Source organism: Macaca thibetana, chromosome 14 (assembly GCF_024542745.1).
Source record: "Macaca thibetana thibetana isolate TM-01 chromosome 14, ASM2454274v1, whole genome shotgun sequence".
Lineage (NCBI taxonomy): Eukaryota > Metazoa > Chordata > Mammalia > Primates > Cercopithecidae > Macaca > Macaca thibetana.
Genome location: NC_065591.1, coordinates 103746432 through 103764603, shown reverse-complemented (window position 1 = coordinate 103764603; position 18172 = coordinate 103746432). Strand labels below are relative to the sequence as shown.

The window sequence follows — 18172 nt, the reverse complement described above, 5'->3', positions numbered from 1 at the left end:
CAGTGAGCCAAGATCATGCCATTGCACTCAAGCCTGGGCGACAAGAGTGAAACTCTATCCCCCCCAACAAAAAGAAAAAACATATATATATATATATATATACACACCCTACTTTGTACCCACAAAAATTAAAAAAAAAAAAGAAATATTGCTATTCAGTCTGAGTCTCTTTAAAACTGTAATACCTAGAACCAAACACAATACTCTAGGTATAAAACCAGATACTCAGCTTCTTCATTCAAGATACTTCATATTCTTTTCTTTCTTTTTCTTTTTTTTTTTGTCACATTGTTGACTCACACTAAACTGTCAACCAAAACCTCTAAATAATTTTTAACACATTTTGCTGTTAAACCATATCCTTTTCATCTTTGAGCTTGTAAAATTGGTTTTCTTGATCCACATTTGCCTCTAATAAATTTCACCTTGTTAGATTGTGTCTCAAGAGATCCTGTCATTCCATGCATTCATTTATTCAAGTCAACATATTCTTGAGTCCCTACTATCTGCCAGGCATTGTGCCAAGGTCAGCACTTACAGGCACATAAATAACGGATACAAAGTGATTGCTGCTACAAGGGAGAAACTTAAAACAAAACAAAACAAAAAAGCTATTTATGCAGAGAAGGAACAACAGGATGGAAAGCTGGGGGAATCAGGAAAGGTCAACAGGAAAGGAGACATTTGGCTGGTTCTTTACAGATGTCTGCCAATTGCAGAGGGGACAAGGGCAGAGGTGATGGAAGGGGGAAGCGTCAAAAGACATACAGTATCTTAGAGGAACAGCCAGTTGAGGGGGTAGCGTGTGGGCGGAGCTGTCAGTGGCAGGTGATAATGTTGGAGAAACAGGTCACCAATGCGACCACCAGCACTCAGACTAAGCATAATGACCTTCAACAGGCAAGTGTGAAGTTGTGAAACAGGAGAGTGAAACTGTGTGACTGGCATCTTGGAATAGAAAGAACAGCATGCAGACTGAAGAAGCCAACGAGAAGCCCAGGCAATAATTCAAGCAAGAGAAGATAAGCACCTAAACTGAAGCAGCACCAGTGAGCAAAGGACAAACTCCAGAAACAAGTCAGAGATGACTGATAGGATGTAGGCAGCGACAAAAAGAGAGGGTCCAAAAAGTCAGGCCTGAATGACTGGCTGCCTGGTGATACTTTAACCGGGATGGAGAAGACATGAAGAACAAGCACTGGGGAAAAGTCAATGGCTCGGTTTTGAGAGTCTGAGCTATTTGTAGAACACCAGAATATAGATGTTCCACAGCCAGTTGGCAAAACACAGGTCTAGAGCCCAAGAGCTGGGGGCGGGGTGGGAGATCCACGTTTGACAGTATCTAGGTATAAGCTTGCCAATGGGATAACTGCCATCTACCGAGCACTTACTACATGCCAGGTATTGTGCTAAGCACTTTGCTACATCCGTTATACATATATTCTCCCTTCACATTGACCCTGCAAGGGAATATTTTTCCCAATTTACAGATGTGGAAACCAAGGTTCAGAGGAATATGCCCACAGTCTCAGGGCTGCTCAGTGACAGAACAAGGGTTTGAATTCAGTGATGACACTAACTCCTGGGCTCTACAGCATCCCAAAAGGTAAGGTGAGCTCTAAGAGTTATTTGGCAGAGAAGGAAATGGGAGAGATGATGATGCATCAAGGTTTCAGAGAAGAGGAAGCGGGCTGCGTCCTCTGATCAGGAGCAAAGCAACACTTGAATTTGCTGAGTACTAAGACAAATCCATGGGAATGAAGTATGTGTAGGCATTGTATTAAGTATAATAAAATAATCTAGAGATGATTTAAAAGATATGGGAGGACGTATGTAGGTTAAAAGCAAACATATGCTGCGTCCTCTGATCAGGAGTGTAGGGAAGTGTGGGGGTGGGAAGAGGGAAGCTGAAGGAGTTAAATGCAGCTGCCCCACAAGTCATTCCTTCCTATGAAGTAGGCCAGTTTATCTGCTGAGGGTGAAAGGGACAGGGAGAATGAAGGAGGCCTCAGGAAAGGGTCAGAGACTTGCGGCAGACCCTGTGAGAAGCTGCAAACACCACCAACTGCTAAAGATTCCTGGCAGCACCAAGCACTCAGCTAGGACTGGATATCATCATTTCGTAATTGAATCAATCAGCAAGGTTGTGTGATTTGCTCTAGACCTGCTCAGCAGGCCTGGGCCATGAGCAGGGGAAACCAAGGATGGGCCAATCTAGGACTAAAAATAATCAGAGGAGAGGCAGTGACCACCAGGGCAAAGGAAGTGAGCGTGGTGTTCAAAGTGCTTGAAGTGACTGACGGTAAAGTCTGGGCCAGGGAGAAGAAATTAAGAGACAGTGGATAAGCCTTAAGAAGGTAGAGGACAGGATGGAAAGGAGAACTTGACGGAATGAAAAAATAAGTTTAATGGAATGTAGGACTGTGAAAACTGGGGTTTTGAGCAGAGTATAGTTTCAGAGTTCAAGATTTCAGGGGTGGGGAAATTCTGCAGAGTAAGTTCCAAGTGTGGCCTCGGCATGTGGCCTTGTCAAAGTGGCACAGAGGGGGACAATCATTACAGTGGGGACAGTCCAGGAACTGGGGGGCTAGACTATGGATCCTGAAGTCCTGTCTAGAGAGTGTTAGAGACTAAGGTGCTGTGGCTATTTGGCATTCTGTCCAGATCCACGTTACTTTATTCTTTTTTCTTTTTTTAAATTTTTATTTTTTGTAGAGATGGAGTCTTGCTATCGCCCAGGCTAGTCTCGAACTCCTGGCCTCAAGCCATCCTCCTGTCTTGGCCTCCAAAAACACTGAAATTATAGGTGTAAGCCAACACACCTGGCCTTCATGTAACTTTAAAAACTAGTATGTCTTCAATTAAATCATTGATGAAAAAATTTTAGTTGAAGATAAGCCTTTGGCATGTTATCACTGTGTCTGCATGCTGACACGATCTGTTCAATGGCATCTAACAGTGATCAGAGCTTCACAAGTGAACAGGGCTAGTCTTATACACAGGGGAAGGGTTATACCACCCTTCTTGAGGCTGCTGCCTCTCCCTTTATGTCTAATTTAGGGAGTCAAGCACTAAACTGAGTGTCTGTCTCTCTTTGACCTGAAGATATCTGTACTTCTCATCCAAGGGGCAGGCAAGACCCTGTTCTTCCTATAAATGCCCACTGCCAGCTCTGTCCTTAAGTCAGTTTCTTCAGAGCCGGCCATGCCATCCACTTCTCCCACAAAGCAGTTTGTCTTCAAAGAGGCCTGTGGGGCAAGCCTGGGCCCTGAGTGGCTCTGCTGCTTGATTTGAACAACATATTAGGGCTTCTCTTTCTGTAGCAGGTAAAATACCATATGCCTTTCACAGGAGGCTGTTACTCTCTGAAAGGTAGACTAGTAGTTTCATTTCTTCATATTTTTTTTGCCTCATTATTTTTCTAAATTATAACTTGTGTAAGAGGCAGATATGTAAAATAGGGAAAAGTAGTGCTTCTGTGATTAGGCCAGGGTGGGGAGTTCAAAATCCAGCTCACTTTTCCTGTGTTTCTCCACCCTCAAGCCCCCACCCCTACTCTCCAGCCATCTAAAGTAATTTAAGGGCTTCACAAAGCAGCTGAAAACAAGAACCAAAACAGATATAAATACCAAAAGAAAAATAAAACTGCATTTTGTTTCCTTCTATCATTTTACAAGTCTATTATTCAGTGAGAAAAGTATACAACAGGCTCAGCAAAATGAAAATATCTGCAATATTGAAAAATAGATCTTGCTTATTCTGGAGACAGTGTCCATAGGCACTCAGAATGGTCCAGCAGTTGACACACCATTGCAGGCTTTTCTACAATACAGCCTCTAACAAAATTAGGCCGTCCCAAATCCCTGTTCATAGAACTGTTTACCTTCATACCAAGAAGGTTGGGAAAACACCAAAATCTGCATGTGGTGTATGCCCAGGCAGACTTCAATGAGTTCCTGCTGTCTATGATACCTAAAGTTCTTAAGAGGTTCTCCAAAATAAACAAAGAAAAAAAAACACATGTTGGCTAGGTGCAGTGGCCCATGCCTGTAATTTTAGCACTTTGGGAGGCTGAGGTGGGCAGATCACTTGAGGCCAGGAGTTAGAGACTAGCTTGGCCAGCATGGCAAAACCCCATCTCTACTAAAAACACACACAAAAAACTGACCAGGTGCAGTGGCTTACACCTGTAATCTCAGCACTTTGGGAGGCTAAGGTGGGCAGGTAGCTTGAGGTCAGGAGTTCGAGACCAGCCTGATCAACATGGTGAAGCCCCATCTCTAATAAAAATGCAAAAATTAGCCGGGCTTGGTGGCAGGCACCTGTAATCCCAGCTACTTGGGAGGCTAAGGCAGGAGAATCGCTTGAACCCAGGAGGCAGAGGTTGCAGTGAGCCAAGATCATGCCACTGCACTTCAGCCTGAGCGACAGAACAAGACTCTGTCTAAAAAAAAAAAAAGAAATTAACCGGGCTGTAATTGCAGCTACTTGGGAGGCTGAGGCACAAGAATCCTTTGACCCCAGGACACAGAGGTTGCAGTGAGCTGAGATCATGCCACTGCACTCCAGCCTGGGCAACAGAGCATGACCCTGTCTCAAAAAAAAAAAAACATGTCAGCAAGGCCTGTAGTTGTTCTACGTGTACTAAATATGTCTGTGACAGAACCGAGCATGCCTTCCTTATTGAGGAAAAGAAAAAGTATTGGACACACCAGCACAAAGTCAGAAAACTAAACAAATAAATGAAGCTCTTTTGCATAACAATAATTTTTTTAAAAGGAAAAAGAACTATATCTTTATTTTTTATTTTTTATTTTTTTTTGAGACGGAGTCTGGCTCTGTCGCCCAGGCTGGAGTGCAGTGGCCGGATCTCAGCTCACTGCAAGCCCCGCCCCCCGGGTTCATGCCATTCTCCTGCCTCAGCCTCCCGAGTAGCTGGGAGTACAGGCGCCCGCCACCTCGCCCGGCTAATTTTTTTTTTTTTGGATTTTAGTAGAGACGGGGTTTCACCGTGTTAGCCAGGATGGTCTCGACTCGATCTCCTGACCTCGTGATCCGCCCGTCTCGGCCTCCCAAAGTGCTGGGATTACAGGCTTGAGCCACCGCGCCCGGCCAAGAACTATATCTTGATTATGACCCTGGATCTTGGTCAAGAGAGGCAAAGTAGGAATGATCAGATTCCAACTAAGCTTACAGTGATATTATAGCTAACAGCTCCTGGGGTAGCTGCCCAGCCCGCAATGATCCCCTCTTCTTTAAGAACCCTCCTCTGCACATGTAGTGGTGGGTCCTATGACCAGGTTGGCATTGTATCACCCCCTCCACTGGCCACAATTGATTGGTCTGGCAAAGTCCATTGGTGAAACCCAGCCAATCCCTGGAACTTTTTGAACTGGCATTTAGGAATAGAATCAGTCTTCCTCCTCCTCCCTCATCTCTCTCAAAGTTGTAAGATATAAAACTTAGACGTTGCCATAGGCCACGCTGCTCACCTGAGAAGGAAAAACCAGCTCTAGTAAATGGGAATAAAGCCAGCATAGAAAGAAGCAGATACGAGGCAGAAAACAGAGGAAGAGATCCTGCCAGTGTCAGAGTTCTTGATTTCATTGTTTCTGTTGCATCCCTGCCCTTTCCATGGTTTAGTTTTCTACCTTTCCTTGGATTCCATGCGAGTCAATAACATCCACTTCCTATCCCTGCTACTTCAAGTTGGGTTTTTGGCACTTGTAACCAAACTAATTAAAAAAAAAAAAAAAGACCAAGACGGTTGGTACATACTACGTGTATGACTGTGTTGAACTAATCTCAGTCTGGAGTTTCATGATTAACTTGTTCTAAGGAAGCCAAAAGGATGCCAGTGTAATAGACGTCTAGAACAACTGAAGGTTTTCACGGTAATCACCCTCTGAGTCAGGCCTCAGAAGAAGTCAGTCAGTAGACACAACAAGAGTTAAAACTGTCTGAGAAGGATTTTGGCTTGATGAGACTGGCCCTCTAAAGCTGTGAGGGCAGTGATAGTACCAAGAAGTAGCCAGCGGAAGGAGGCTTTAGCAATCCCATAATCTCCATCAGCTTCCTCCAAGACACTCCAAATAACCCTACGATTTCAGGTAAAAGTCTTCTAGTGTAGACAGTTCTATCCAAAATCTTCATTTGTGCAGGAAATCTTGACCTTGAAAGCTTTCTTGCCACCAAATGTAACTTTCTTCCTGTTTTTCTTTGGGACCTGCCCTTCCTTCCAAATAAGTTTGTAAACCGAACCTCAGTTCTCTCTCTCCTCCAAGACTCAAGCTTACAGAATTCCTGCCGGGGACTTATTTGTTCGAGTTGCAAAAGCACCAACGGGGCTTCACCAGAGAAGTGTGTGGTGTCTACTATTCTTAGAGTAGAAACAGCCAAGGAGGCGGCTCTATGTTTTCCTGCTGGCAACAAGAAAAGCAAACAAGAAAAGCACAGAGCTTTTGTGGTATGCTAGAGAGACAGTTCAGGAGGAGACATGAACGGCTCAGGAAGGAAATTAGTTTTACAGTGAAACCAGATACCTGTTTAGAACTCTGAGACCCCCCAGCAGCAGGAGATGAGGAGATGAGGGTGGGGAAGTTGCTGAGAAACTAAGAGGAAAGCTGAAGATTTAGAAACCTTATGTTATTATTGGCCTAAATTCTGCCAGTAAACACCCTATTGTATTTCTTTTCTATTAACTCTTTCAGCCCTTTACTGAACCTGGAAAAGCTATTTGTTCATTGAATTTGATGGCTAATTGGGTACATATAAAGTTCACAAGTAAAAATATCCTTAAATTTCTTCTTCCTTGTATGGACAGGTTCTTTGTACAGTAGTCCCCCTTACCCATAGTTTTTCTTTCCACAGTTTCAATCACCCATGGTCAACCACCGTCTTAATATATTAAATAGAAAATTCCAGAAATAGGCCAGGCGCAGTGGCTCATGCCTGTAATCTCAGCACTTTGGGAGGCTGAGGTGGGCAGATCACGAAGTCAGAAGATCGAGACCATCCTGGATAACACAGTGAAACCCCGTCTCTACTAAAAATACAAAAAAATTAGCCGGGCATGGTGGCACGTACCTATAGTCCCAGCTACTTGGAAGGCTGAGGCAGGAGAATTGCTTGAACCTGGGAGGTGGAGAGTGCAGTAAGCCAAGACTGTGCCACTGCACTCCAGCCTGGCAGACATAGCAAGACTCCATCTCAAAAAAAAAAAGAGAGAGAGAAAGAAAATTCCAGAAATAATTCCTAAGCTTTAAATCCTAGCTGGGTGCAGTGGCTCATGCCTGTAATCCCAGCATTTTGGGAGGCTGAGGCAGGCGGATCACCTGAGGTCAGGAGCTCAAGACCAGTCTGGCCAACATGGTGAAACCCCGTCTCTACTAAAACTACAAAAATTAGCCGGGCATGGTAGCATACACCTGTAGTCCCAGCTACTGGGGAGACTGAAGCAGGAGAATCACTTGAACCCAAGAGGCAGGAGGCAGAGGTTGCAGTGAGCTGAGATCACATCACTGCACTCCAGCCTGGGTGACAGAGTGAGACACTGTCTCAAAAAATAAATTAATTAATTAAAATCAAAATAAAAAAAAAAACAAATTGTCCAACACTCTGAGTAGTGTGATGAAATCTTGTGCCATTCCACTCTGTTTCACCCAAGACGTGACTCATCCCTTTGTCCAGCATATCCAAGCTGTCCATGCTACCTGTCATCTTATTGAAACGACTGCCAAGGTATCACAGTGCTTGTGTTCAAGTAGCCCTTGTTTTACTCTATAATGGCCTCAAAGTATAAGAATAGTGATGCTAGAAATTCAGATATGCCAAAAGATGCTGTAAAGTGCTTCCTTTAAGTGAAAAGGTGAAAGTTCTTGACTTAATAAGGAAAGAAAATAAAATCATATGCTGAGGTTGCTAAGATTTATGATAAGAATGAATCTTTCATCCATGAAATTTTGAAGATGGAAAAAGGAATGCATGCTAGTTTTTCTGCCATACCTCAGACTGCAAGTTTCAGCCACAGTGTGTGATAAGTGCTTAATTAAGATGGAAAATACATTAAATTTGTGGGTAGAAGATAGGAACAGAAACAGGCTCCGACTGATGGCAGTCAGGTTCAGTACCATCCATGGTTTCAGGCATCCACTGGGGGTCTTGAGATGGATCTCCCTTGGATAAGGGAAGATTAATGTATTAGTATTCAGCCCAGTGGTCAAAAGATAATATATCAGAAAGTAAAGAGCTAAAGATTTTCTGAAAGATAACATCTCCTAAACTTATTTTTAAATTTCTGTCAGTTATGAGTCCCCAAACACTCTCTGCTCCTTCACAAGTACATGTTACAAGGTAAGTGCCCAATAAATGCATGTGAATGAATGGATGAATGAAGTATCACTCTATGGTCTAGGGGTGTCCCTCATCCTAGAAATAGAAGATAAGAGCCCAGCCTCAGGGCCTGTGGAGTTGGTTCTCTATTCCCTTACCACATCCAGCTACTAAAGGTTATATTCATGACCACTTTAATGGAGCTTGGTTTGGGAGATAACAAACAACATGCTTTCAGGAAAGTGTCGGTTTTAGCCTTTGGTCCCTACAGCCTAGACAAAAGGCCAATCATGGCAGATGAAGCCTTTCTAGTGTTCCCTAGACCCTCTGAACCGCCTGGGGGAGCGGCACCTGGCTAACAGTGCCCTATCACTGCTCCACATGCCTGGCCAAGCCATCACTCACCACGAGGAACATAAAGCTGCCTGAGAGCTTGCTGCCAGGGTGCATCTGTTTAGCTGGCATTGCCTCCTGTGGGAATGAAGCCAATGAGCCTGGGTGGGGAGAGGAGAAACCAGGCAGGATAGAAAAAAGAAGGATGGGGAATCTGGTGCTGAGTTGCTCTGTAGACTTAACAAGCCTTTAATTTCTACAGCAAAGCACAGAGGAGTTCATTGTGAAAATGTCTGGAAGCCTCTAATTGGCCCAGTGTTGCCACCGCTACTCCATGGAGGGCACAAGGCCCCTAGGAGCGATGTTTCACTTACCAATCTTCTTCCTCACTCACTCTATGTCCCCCATGGAGATGAGACCAGACCAAAACTCTTCCTCTGTGTTTGTGTTTGTGTGTGTGTGTGTATATTTTGTTTTGTTTTGAGACAGAGTCTCACCCTGTTGCCCAGGCTGGAGAACAGTAGCAGGAACGTGGCTCATTGCAGCCTCAACCTCCTGGGCTTAAGTGATCCACCCACTTCAGCCTCCCAAGTAGCTGGGATCCCAGGCATGCATGCCACCATGCCCAGCTAATTTTTTTTTAATTGTGGAGACAGGGTCTCACCATGTTACCCAGGCTGGTCTTGAACTCCTGGGCTCAAGTCATCCTCCTGCCTCAGCCTCCCAAAGTGCTGGGATTATAGGTGTGAGCCACTGTGCCTGGCCTCTTCCTATATTTCTAAGGGACTGCCAAGCAGATGAATCTTAATGTGAAATTTCAATTTCTACTTTTCTACTTGGAGGAAAACTGGTAGGGAAAGTCTGCCAGAACTTATGTTCAAAAGGTTAAGGTTCAGACAACAGATTTCCTGTCAGCCATCATTTTCATAAAGCATTCCCTCAACTTTCAGCCTCCCAGGCCATTCACACCACACCTGGGCCTACGTTCACTCTTCCCCACAAGTAAGATTTCTGTATCACCTCAATTTTCCCAAGTTTGACACTCTGAACATCTACTGTGGCACGATCTCAGCTCACTGCAATCACCACCTCCCAGGTTCAAGCAATTCTCCTGCTTCAGCCTCCCAAGTAGCTGGGATTACAGGCATGAGCCACCATGCCCGGCTAATTTTTGTACTTTTAGTAGAGACAGGGTTTCACCATGTTAGCCAGGTTGGTCTCGAACTCCTGACCTCAGGTGATCCACCCGCCTTGGCCTCCCAAAGTGTTGGGATTACCGGCAGGAGCCACAGCACCCGGCCTATCTCTTCTTTTAAGAAATGGGTCTCGCTCTGTCATCTAAGTCGGAGTGCAGTCATCAGTCATGTGCAGTCACAGCACACTGCAGCCTCTAACTCCTCAGCTCCAGTGGTCCTCTTGCCTCATCCTCTCAGGTAGCTAACACTGCAGGCATGCACCACTGTGCCTGGCTACTTTATCTTCATTGGTCTGTGAGCTTCAGTAGGGCACAGACTCTATGTTATTGAACTTCTATGTATTTCCAGAGCCTGGCACAGTGAGTGACAAACACAGTAATTCAGAGACTGTCCCGTGAATGACTGCTTGCATGCATGTACCAGACGAGCAGGGAAAAAAACTGGCCTCAATGAGCAGACGGGTTGGTAAATGTTCAGTCCTTTTCATATCAGTACACCCTATCTCTTCCTATAAACTCCTTGGAAGCAGGAACTGAGTGTTTTTCAATTCTTTTATCCATCCCCTCTCAATAAATTACTGGTTTATGAATAACTAATGAATAACTGAATAAATGAATGCTTATTAGCCAAACCATATTATAATCTCAGGTCTCTCAAAACCTCCCAACACAAGCACAAAGTTGTTTTTAAAGAAAGTTCAGCCCCCCAAAAAACACTTGCAGAAATTCATGTTGGCACGATTACAACATTCACAGGACAACACCAATACCAAGTGGCAGAGAAAACAAATAGCTTTGAGGCAGATGCAGATTGGGGAAACTGTGATCTATAGGAAGCCTGGCCAAGCCATAGGAAATGGGGGATGACAGCCAGGGTGGCAGTAGCCAAAACTTGTGGATAATTCGCCGTCCAAATTAACCATGCCATTCAAAGGCATTGCATTGAAAGCACTGACAAGGATCAAATCTGTGAGTTATTTGCCAGACATGTTGAGGCCAGGGCTCTGTGTAGGAAATGCAGTAAGAGAAAATTCTGTCATGCATGGCTATACATAGTGGCAAAGGATTGAGAACAGAAGCCAACAGTGGGTAGAGGGAAGCCAGGATTCAGAGGGCAGGGTTTCTCTCTGCTGCAGGGTTCCCTTATAATTAACCAATTAAGGCCAAAGCTCCATTTCCTGTGGCAGTTTTCTCTGCCATAGAGAATGAGGTCACAGCCCTAACTACACAGACCTATAAAGCATCTGGGTGATGAAGAATAGCTTTAGATATACTTGGATCGTTCCCAGGAGGTGACTGGATACATGTGTGGTATTCGTAGCCTCAGTAGGAATTCTCAGAAGAATTAAAGCGTATTCTGACACTAGCTTTAAAATCCCTGTTTACATCCTTATCTCAAGGACTCTAAAAAAATAAATTGAATATTACTGGATCTATTAAGCAACCTTAGAGGCTGGAATAGGTCAAATAGGGCCCCATGGATACTAAAATAACCAATTACACTATTATTCAGTAGCACTAAATGTAATATTGTACGTAAAATGAATTATTTAATATAGAATGTGAAAGAATCATTTAAACTGTAAGAAACCATTCAAATTTAACATATTACTGTTATTGTTATTTAGATGATGTCAATTTTTCAGAGAAACCAAAAGTACTCATTGGCTATCAGAGTTCAAATCTAACAGAGAGGAACAGATGTACATTAGCTTGTGGAGGGGGTGGAGGGAAGTTTACAGGATGGGTAGAAAAATCAAATATCAGAGAAGGAAAAGAGGCACTACTGCATTATTCTAGGGACCAATTAATTAAAAAGTTATGCATCTGTGGTTTTTATGAAGATTCCATTACCACCACAAAAATATGATTCTCCCATTCCCCTTTTCCTTTAGGCCCTTATGTTTTTCAAGAATTGGAGGTCAGCGGATATTTATGGAAGCACCAAAGCATGAAACAGACACGGCCAAGCCTCTTAGTTTACGTGGCTCTTTAGTCGAAAGGTTTCGAAGTGAAAATGAGCAGAAAACAAAGATTAGGACCAGCTCTGTGCTGGTTTCCTGCTCCTAAATAGACAGTGGGACCATCAAGAGCTGAGTTTTTTTTTTGTTGTTGTTGTTTTAAGTTGGAGCAGGAGGTATAAGACAACTAAAAGAGCTTCTGCCACAATTGGTGAATGAGTCAGACTTACGCAGCTAAAGACCAAGGGCAGCCCAAAGGCAGAGAGTGAGAAAAGAGGAACCAGAATATGGGAATCACTCAGAGGTAGGCTTCCTGGCTCTTCTGTGTTTCAACTCTTAGACTACAGCTCTTTGTTAACAATCCCCTTACATGTGTTCAGACAGGAATGATGCAAAGATGAGGTGCCCTGCAGTGCAGACAGGATGCAAGCTCCGCCCCTCAGTGAAGGTTGTGATACCCCTTGGCCAAAGGAAAATTCCAACTCGGTTAGGTTGGGACAGCATTTCTGCAGTTTTCCTCTGTGTTAGGAACAAGGCTAGGGGATGGGGACCAGAACGGGGGAGTGTTCTGTGGCAGGTCAGGCTGCAGAGCTTCTTAATTAGAAACAGGAATTAAGGAAGGAGGCTGTAGTGCAGCCGCAGAAATAAAATCTTATACACGAATTCATGAGAATGGTTATTTGTGTGGAAAAGGCTGGAATGGGTGGGGGGAACCAAAGGCACTTCAGTGTTGCCTATGATGTTCATATTTAAGAGGACAATGTATTCATATGTTGAGTAAAAACTGATTTTTAAAATCTTAAATTTTAGAGAGTCACAGAGAGAAGAAAGAGATGGAAGGAAAAGGAGGGAGAGAGAAATGAAGAAAGGCACAACTAACAGCGTAGGTTTCCCTGGATACTGCGCTGAGACAACCCGCAGGAGTAGGGCTTAGCTGCAGTGGAAGACATATGGGGCAATCTTGAGGGGGAAGCATCCCAAACCAGAATTTCCTGGGTCACAAGAAAAGCAAATGCAATAAATAGAATTGTAAGAGAAACAAGTGGAGAGGAAATGACCCCTTGTCGGCCCTAGCCCATCTTGCCTGTCAGACTGAGGCCCCAGTTCCTCTGCTCTCACATGGACGGGTGCACACGCTGGCTCCCTGGGATTGGGCCCAGGACCCAGGTCCCCTCTCGCTCAGTAGCTCCTCTCTGACAACCACGTCCTTGATTGCAGAGAAATCCACTGCCCCGGACTCAGAAAGAGATTCAGACATGAAGAGGGCACTTCACATGGACCATCTACAGTCCCCTGCCCTCTCAAACTTTCTACCAATGCAGTACCACTCTACCCTCCCTTGGCTCCGCTGGTTAGCTCCTGATATAGATGAGCACTTTTGCCAAATATCCAGGGATTCCCTGAGGATTTCCTTGGGGAGAGAAACTCTAGGGAGGATGGAGACCCCCTCTTCTGGAAGAAGGTGATTTCTGAATTTGTGGTCCTGTCCTCTTGGGCTCAGGTAAGCAAGCTATCAGGGAAGGTCATGGCCCAACTTAGCTGTGGGCAGGCAGCCCTTCTGATTTCTCCTGGTTCACCCATCTGCCCTGCAAGTACCACCTTAGCCCCCTTGGGGTTCTGCGGGCGATTTGCTCTGGGGTCCCCAGAGGATGGGGGAGGAAGAGGACCCCTTCCGGAGACTGGGCGGGAGACGCTGGGGGAGGGGAGCTGAGGAGTGGGAGGAGCAGGACAGTTACCTCATTGAAGCCCTCCTGCAGGACGTCCAGTAAGTTCCCTCGGGTCAGGCAGGCTAGCATTGTTCTTGCTGGGGGCTCCCCGGGCGGGGTCTCCAGCCCGGCGGCCGCCGCAGCCTCCTCCTCCTCCCTCTGCACACAAAGGCTCTCGGCTCAGCTCATTGGGATCCCTCCGGAGTCCCGCATGCCACTTACTGGAAACCTAGACTGGAGCCAAACTAGCGGCTTACACTGGGCATGCTCGCACGGGGGCCTCCGCTGGAGGGGCCCGGCGCGGTCGCGGTTCCTATGGAAACAGCTGGGCGCGCACTGGGTGAAGCGGCCCTGCCGGGCTGCCCCAAGCCCCGCTTTCCTGCGGGAAAGCCGCACGGGCAGGCGGGCTGGCGGGGGCGCGCGCTGCACGCCCGCACGCACGCGCACACACACCCCCCGGGCCACAGCACGGGCGTGTGTGCGTGCGCTACACACACACACACACACACACACACACACACACGGATTTTAGGCAAACGTTCTGCTCTATGTGCGCGCTGCGTGCACACACACACACACACACACACACACACACACGTTGACAAACAGGCGGCCCGACTGGTGTATGCCAGCGCTTGCAGCCGCGCTTGCAGTCGCTTGCGCTCGCGCGCGCACACACACACACCCCAGGCTTGCAGGCGGGTGTGCCCGCGGGGAGGGTGCGTAACACACACACACACACACTGCTAACTTAAGGCCACAAACGGCCCACCAGAAGGTGGGTGGGAAAGGGAGTGAATCATAGTATTTTCCCCCAGACTAACCGAAAACAGCAACCTTTTTCCACATGGGCCCTGGACAGTGAGGTCAAGTTAAAGAAGAGGAAGCAGAAGGGAAAGAAATAAGAAAGAGAAGAAGGAGCAGAGGAAGAAAGGGGGAAAAGAGGATAGAAAGAACTTTAGTTATTGATGGTATCAGAACACATTCAATAGAACAGTGCTAAACATCACACAGGATCACAAAAGAAACATCAAGGATGACCAAGGCTTTCCAAAATTTTCCTATTTCATTCTTTATAAAATAACTGCTAAAATATACAACCCATATTTTAATGTGTTTTAAAATAAATGGGTTTTAATTAAAATAAAGACAGCAAAAATGTCCTGGTGCATTTGAAAGAGTTAGGTAAAAAGCTTCCTCAAGTGAAACAGAAAGCTATTCTAGGCTGTTTCTAGCTATTCGAGTCATAGCCTTGATTATTTATTTTTAGGAATACTAGTCATTTGCAACTCAGTGCAAACTCTTGTTTCTATAGGAAAACTCGAAGCTGAAAAAACATTCATTTTACATTCCACCTCGTGATCCCAGATGGAGAGGAAGGGTTTACAGAGCATTAGGGCTCAGAGAAGGTCAGGGCCTTGTCCAAGGACGCAGCCAATCAGTGACAGGCAGCTCAAGGATCTAGGAGTCTACACTCATGATTTTCTGGGAGGCCCCGATTCCTCCTCAAAACCTGATTAGTACCTTAGCAAGAAAAGTCAGTATTGGCTCTTATTCAACCTAACAACCTCTTCAGGTCCTTAGAGAAAAAGAAAATCCTTACCAAGAGCAGCCAGGCTAGCAATATCATGTCTGAATGTCTAAAGCTGCTAAACACAAAAATGTTTCTAAAAAAGAACACATCTCCCTGACCACAACAGGCAGGGGGCAGAAGGCCAGCACAGGTGTTGAGTGGCAGCTGCTGGTTGAATGTAGTGGGTTCAATTCTGGCTAATGCTGAGGAAAAGCTACACCAAATCGTTCTAAACCTGAGCAGCCCACAAGTCCGAAGACCACTGTCCTTCATAATCTAGCTGAGGAATTTAACTGCCAAGAACTCCCTTTGGCACTACCACACTTCATGGTGTAACACCCCCAGAGAGTCACTAACCCATGTCAATTCAACAAGTTCCTTTATAAAGAGAAGCATGAAATTTCCAACAGCACAGACTTGCACGCAACACATCTACATGCATAATGATGCAAAACCAAAGTACCTAATTGGTGGATCCCTGGGTAGAGGATCCTGACTGGTTGAGAGCCCCTCATGCTTTATACACAGAGCAGAAAATATTGAGACATCAGAGGGAGGTCCTGCTGACAGTTATCTATGCCAGAGGTCAGCGTTTCTCAAACAACAAGTCTTTGATCAAAGTAGGATCTGGGAGCTCAGTATTTCTGGAAAAAGACTTACGAAATCACTGAATTTTAAAGCTCCAAAACATTTTGGCCCCACTTCCTTACTTGGCCCAACTCCCTTACATCATAGAAGAAGGAACCAAGGCTAGGAGAGGTGCTCACAGTCACTCAGCAAGTCAGTATGGAAACTAAGATCTGAACCAGAGGGCTCTGAGGTCTGGCCCTGTGCTCTTTGCACTGCCCATCACAGCATGCTGGAGGAATTAAGAGAGAATTGTAGTGAATTGATTTTTAAAAATGTATTATAAGGCATATGGTCCAATATTGCACTATTCCCTAAAAGTCCATAACTATATGAACCACATATTCTAGAGCAATGGTGTTCACCAGAACTGTCTGTGAAGATGGAAATGTTCTATATCTATGCTGTACAATATAGTGGCCACACATGTGGCTATTGAGCACTTGAACTACAGCTAATGCAACTGTGGAACTAAAATTTTAATGGCGTTTAATTTTGATTTAAATAGTACAATCTCAAAATATTCATTCTATTGTCCCCCATATGACTATTAAGATGTGTTCCAAAAATCATACTATTTTACATACAGCCTGCCTCTCACATTTGGAAAAAGCACAAAAGTCCTGTCAGACAATATAATGTCCATTTTTTTTTTGCTCAGAAGAGATGTTCATGACAGTTATCTTAGTTGGCCTTACAAAGTGGCTCAGGTGAAGAACTGAGCTTTCGCTCCAAACAACACTAACATTTACTATTCCTTCCATCCTCCCGATCCCACCGTGTTATAATATCCACATAAGATATTATATTATATGGGAGATATATTATATTATATGGGAGATATATTATATTATATGGGAGAGTATGCAGGTAGCTACAAGAACTAGGAATAACTGGGACAAAGATCAGGCATCCCATAGTGTTTGTATGTGGGGAAACTGCAAGCAGTCTGGGTAGCTGGAACCGCTCCCGCTGCTGCAGTGCGGTCATTCACTCTGCCTGGAAACAGAGGCAAAGAAACCCAGCAAACTGCTTTCTGATCTCTGCCACGCTGCCTGATTTCTGAACTTATACCTGGCTTCCTCAGTCCTGCATTATTTTGGCAATAATGGCAGACACTTCCCCCACAAACTAAACGGTACCCAAATATCTATATATAACAGTAATAATAGCAAAATTGAGCTTTTACTATGTGCCAAACCCTGTACTCAGCACTTAGTATTAGCTCATTTGACTGTCACAATTACCATAAACGGTAGGATTTTTACACATAAAGAAAGAGAGGTTTGGAGAAGTAATTTGTCACAGACCCAATAGCTACTAAATGGTGAAGCCAAAGTCCAGGTTCTTAACCACTATGCAATACTTTCACATGAAGAATGCAACATTACATTCCATAAGAATGCAAGATTACATTAATTTTTACTTGAAGGAATGAATGAGCCAGTGGAGGAAACATTAATCACTTCTGTTAATAAATAGAGTAAGATGTTAGCCTAAGTAAGACTTTGAGCCTTAAAACAAAACCATCATTTGGTAAAAATATTGCCTGTGACTTCTCTCTGTGTAAAAATAAGAAGGGTGAAATTCAAATCTACATAAAATTTAACACTACTATTATGGACAATAATTCATGACTATAAAGAAACAGGCAGTTTGAATAAACAAATAATTACAATTGTCAATAAAAATATTTTAAATGACCCTAGGAAATAATGTCTTTTTTTTTTTTTTTTTTTTTTTTTTTGAGAGAGACAAGATCGTCTCACTCTGCTGCCCAGGCTAGAATGCAATGGCACCAAAAAAAAAAAAAAAAAAAAAAAACAAAATTAATACAAAAAAATACAAAAATTAGCCATTCATGGTGGTATATGCCCATAATCCCAGCTACTCAGGAGGCTGAGATGGGAGGATCGCTTGAGCCCAGGAGGTTGAGGCTGCAGTGAGCCGTGACTGCACCACTCCACTTCAACCTGAGCCAAGAGTGAGACACTGCCTCAAAAAAAAAAAAAAAGGTCCGGGCGCAGTGGCTCACGCCTATAATCCCAGTACTCTAGAAGACCCAAGGCGGAAGGCAGGCGGATCACCTGAGGTCAGGAGTCTGAGACTAGCTGCCTGACCAACATGGAGAAACCCCATCTCTACTAAAACTACAAAATTAGCCGAGCGTGGTGGCACATGCCTGTAATCCCAGCTACTCTGGAGGCTGAGGCAGAAGAATCGCTTGAACCTGGGAGGCAGAGGTTGTGGTGAGCCGAGATCACACCATTGCACTCCAGTCTGGGCAACAAGAGCGAAACTCCGTCTCCAAAATAAACCAAAAGAAACACTAAACGGTCTAGCATGTTCTATACTGTGTCATTTAGCACTTAATTATAGGTAATTTAGGAATGTGATTCTTTACCACTTTTACTGTATTCTCAAGCCAAATATACATAATTTTTAG

At 44.5% G+C, this 18172-nt stretch overlaps 1 protein-coding gene across 4 annotated transcripts in view; it reads right to left on the bottom strand.

Moving 5' to 3' along the window:
- DIXDC1 (DIX domain containing 1) overlaps positions 1-18172 on the bottom strand; it is a 101423-nt gene that overhangs the window by 77173 nt on the left and 6078 nt on the right. The window contains exon 1 of one of the 4 annotated variants that reach the window (XM_050757696.1): positions 13557-13913. The exons of the other annotated variants lie outside the window; for them this stretch is intronic. Within the exon in view, the coding sequence (XP_050613653.1) occupies positions 13557-13616 (60 nt within the window). The 5' untranslated portion in view covers positions 13617-13913. Of the gene's footprint in view, positions 1-13556; positions 13914-18172 lie in introns of those variants that run through there. 4 annotated transcript variants of the gene reach the window in all.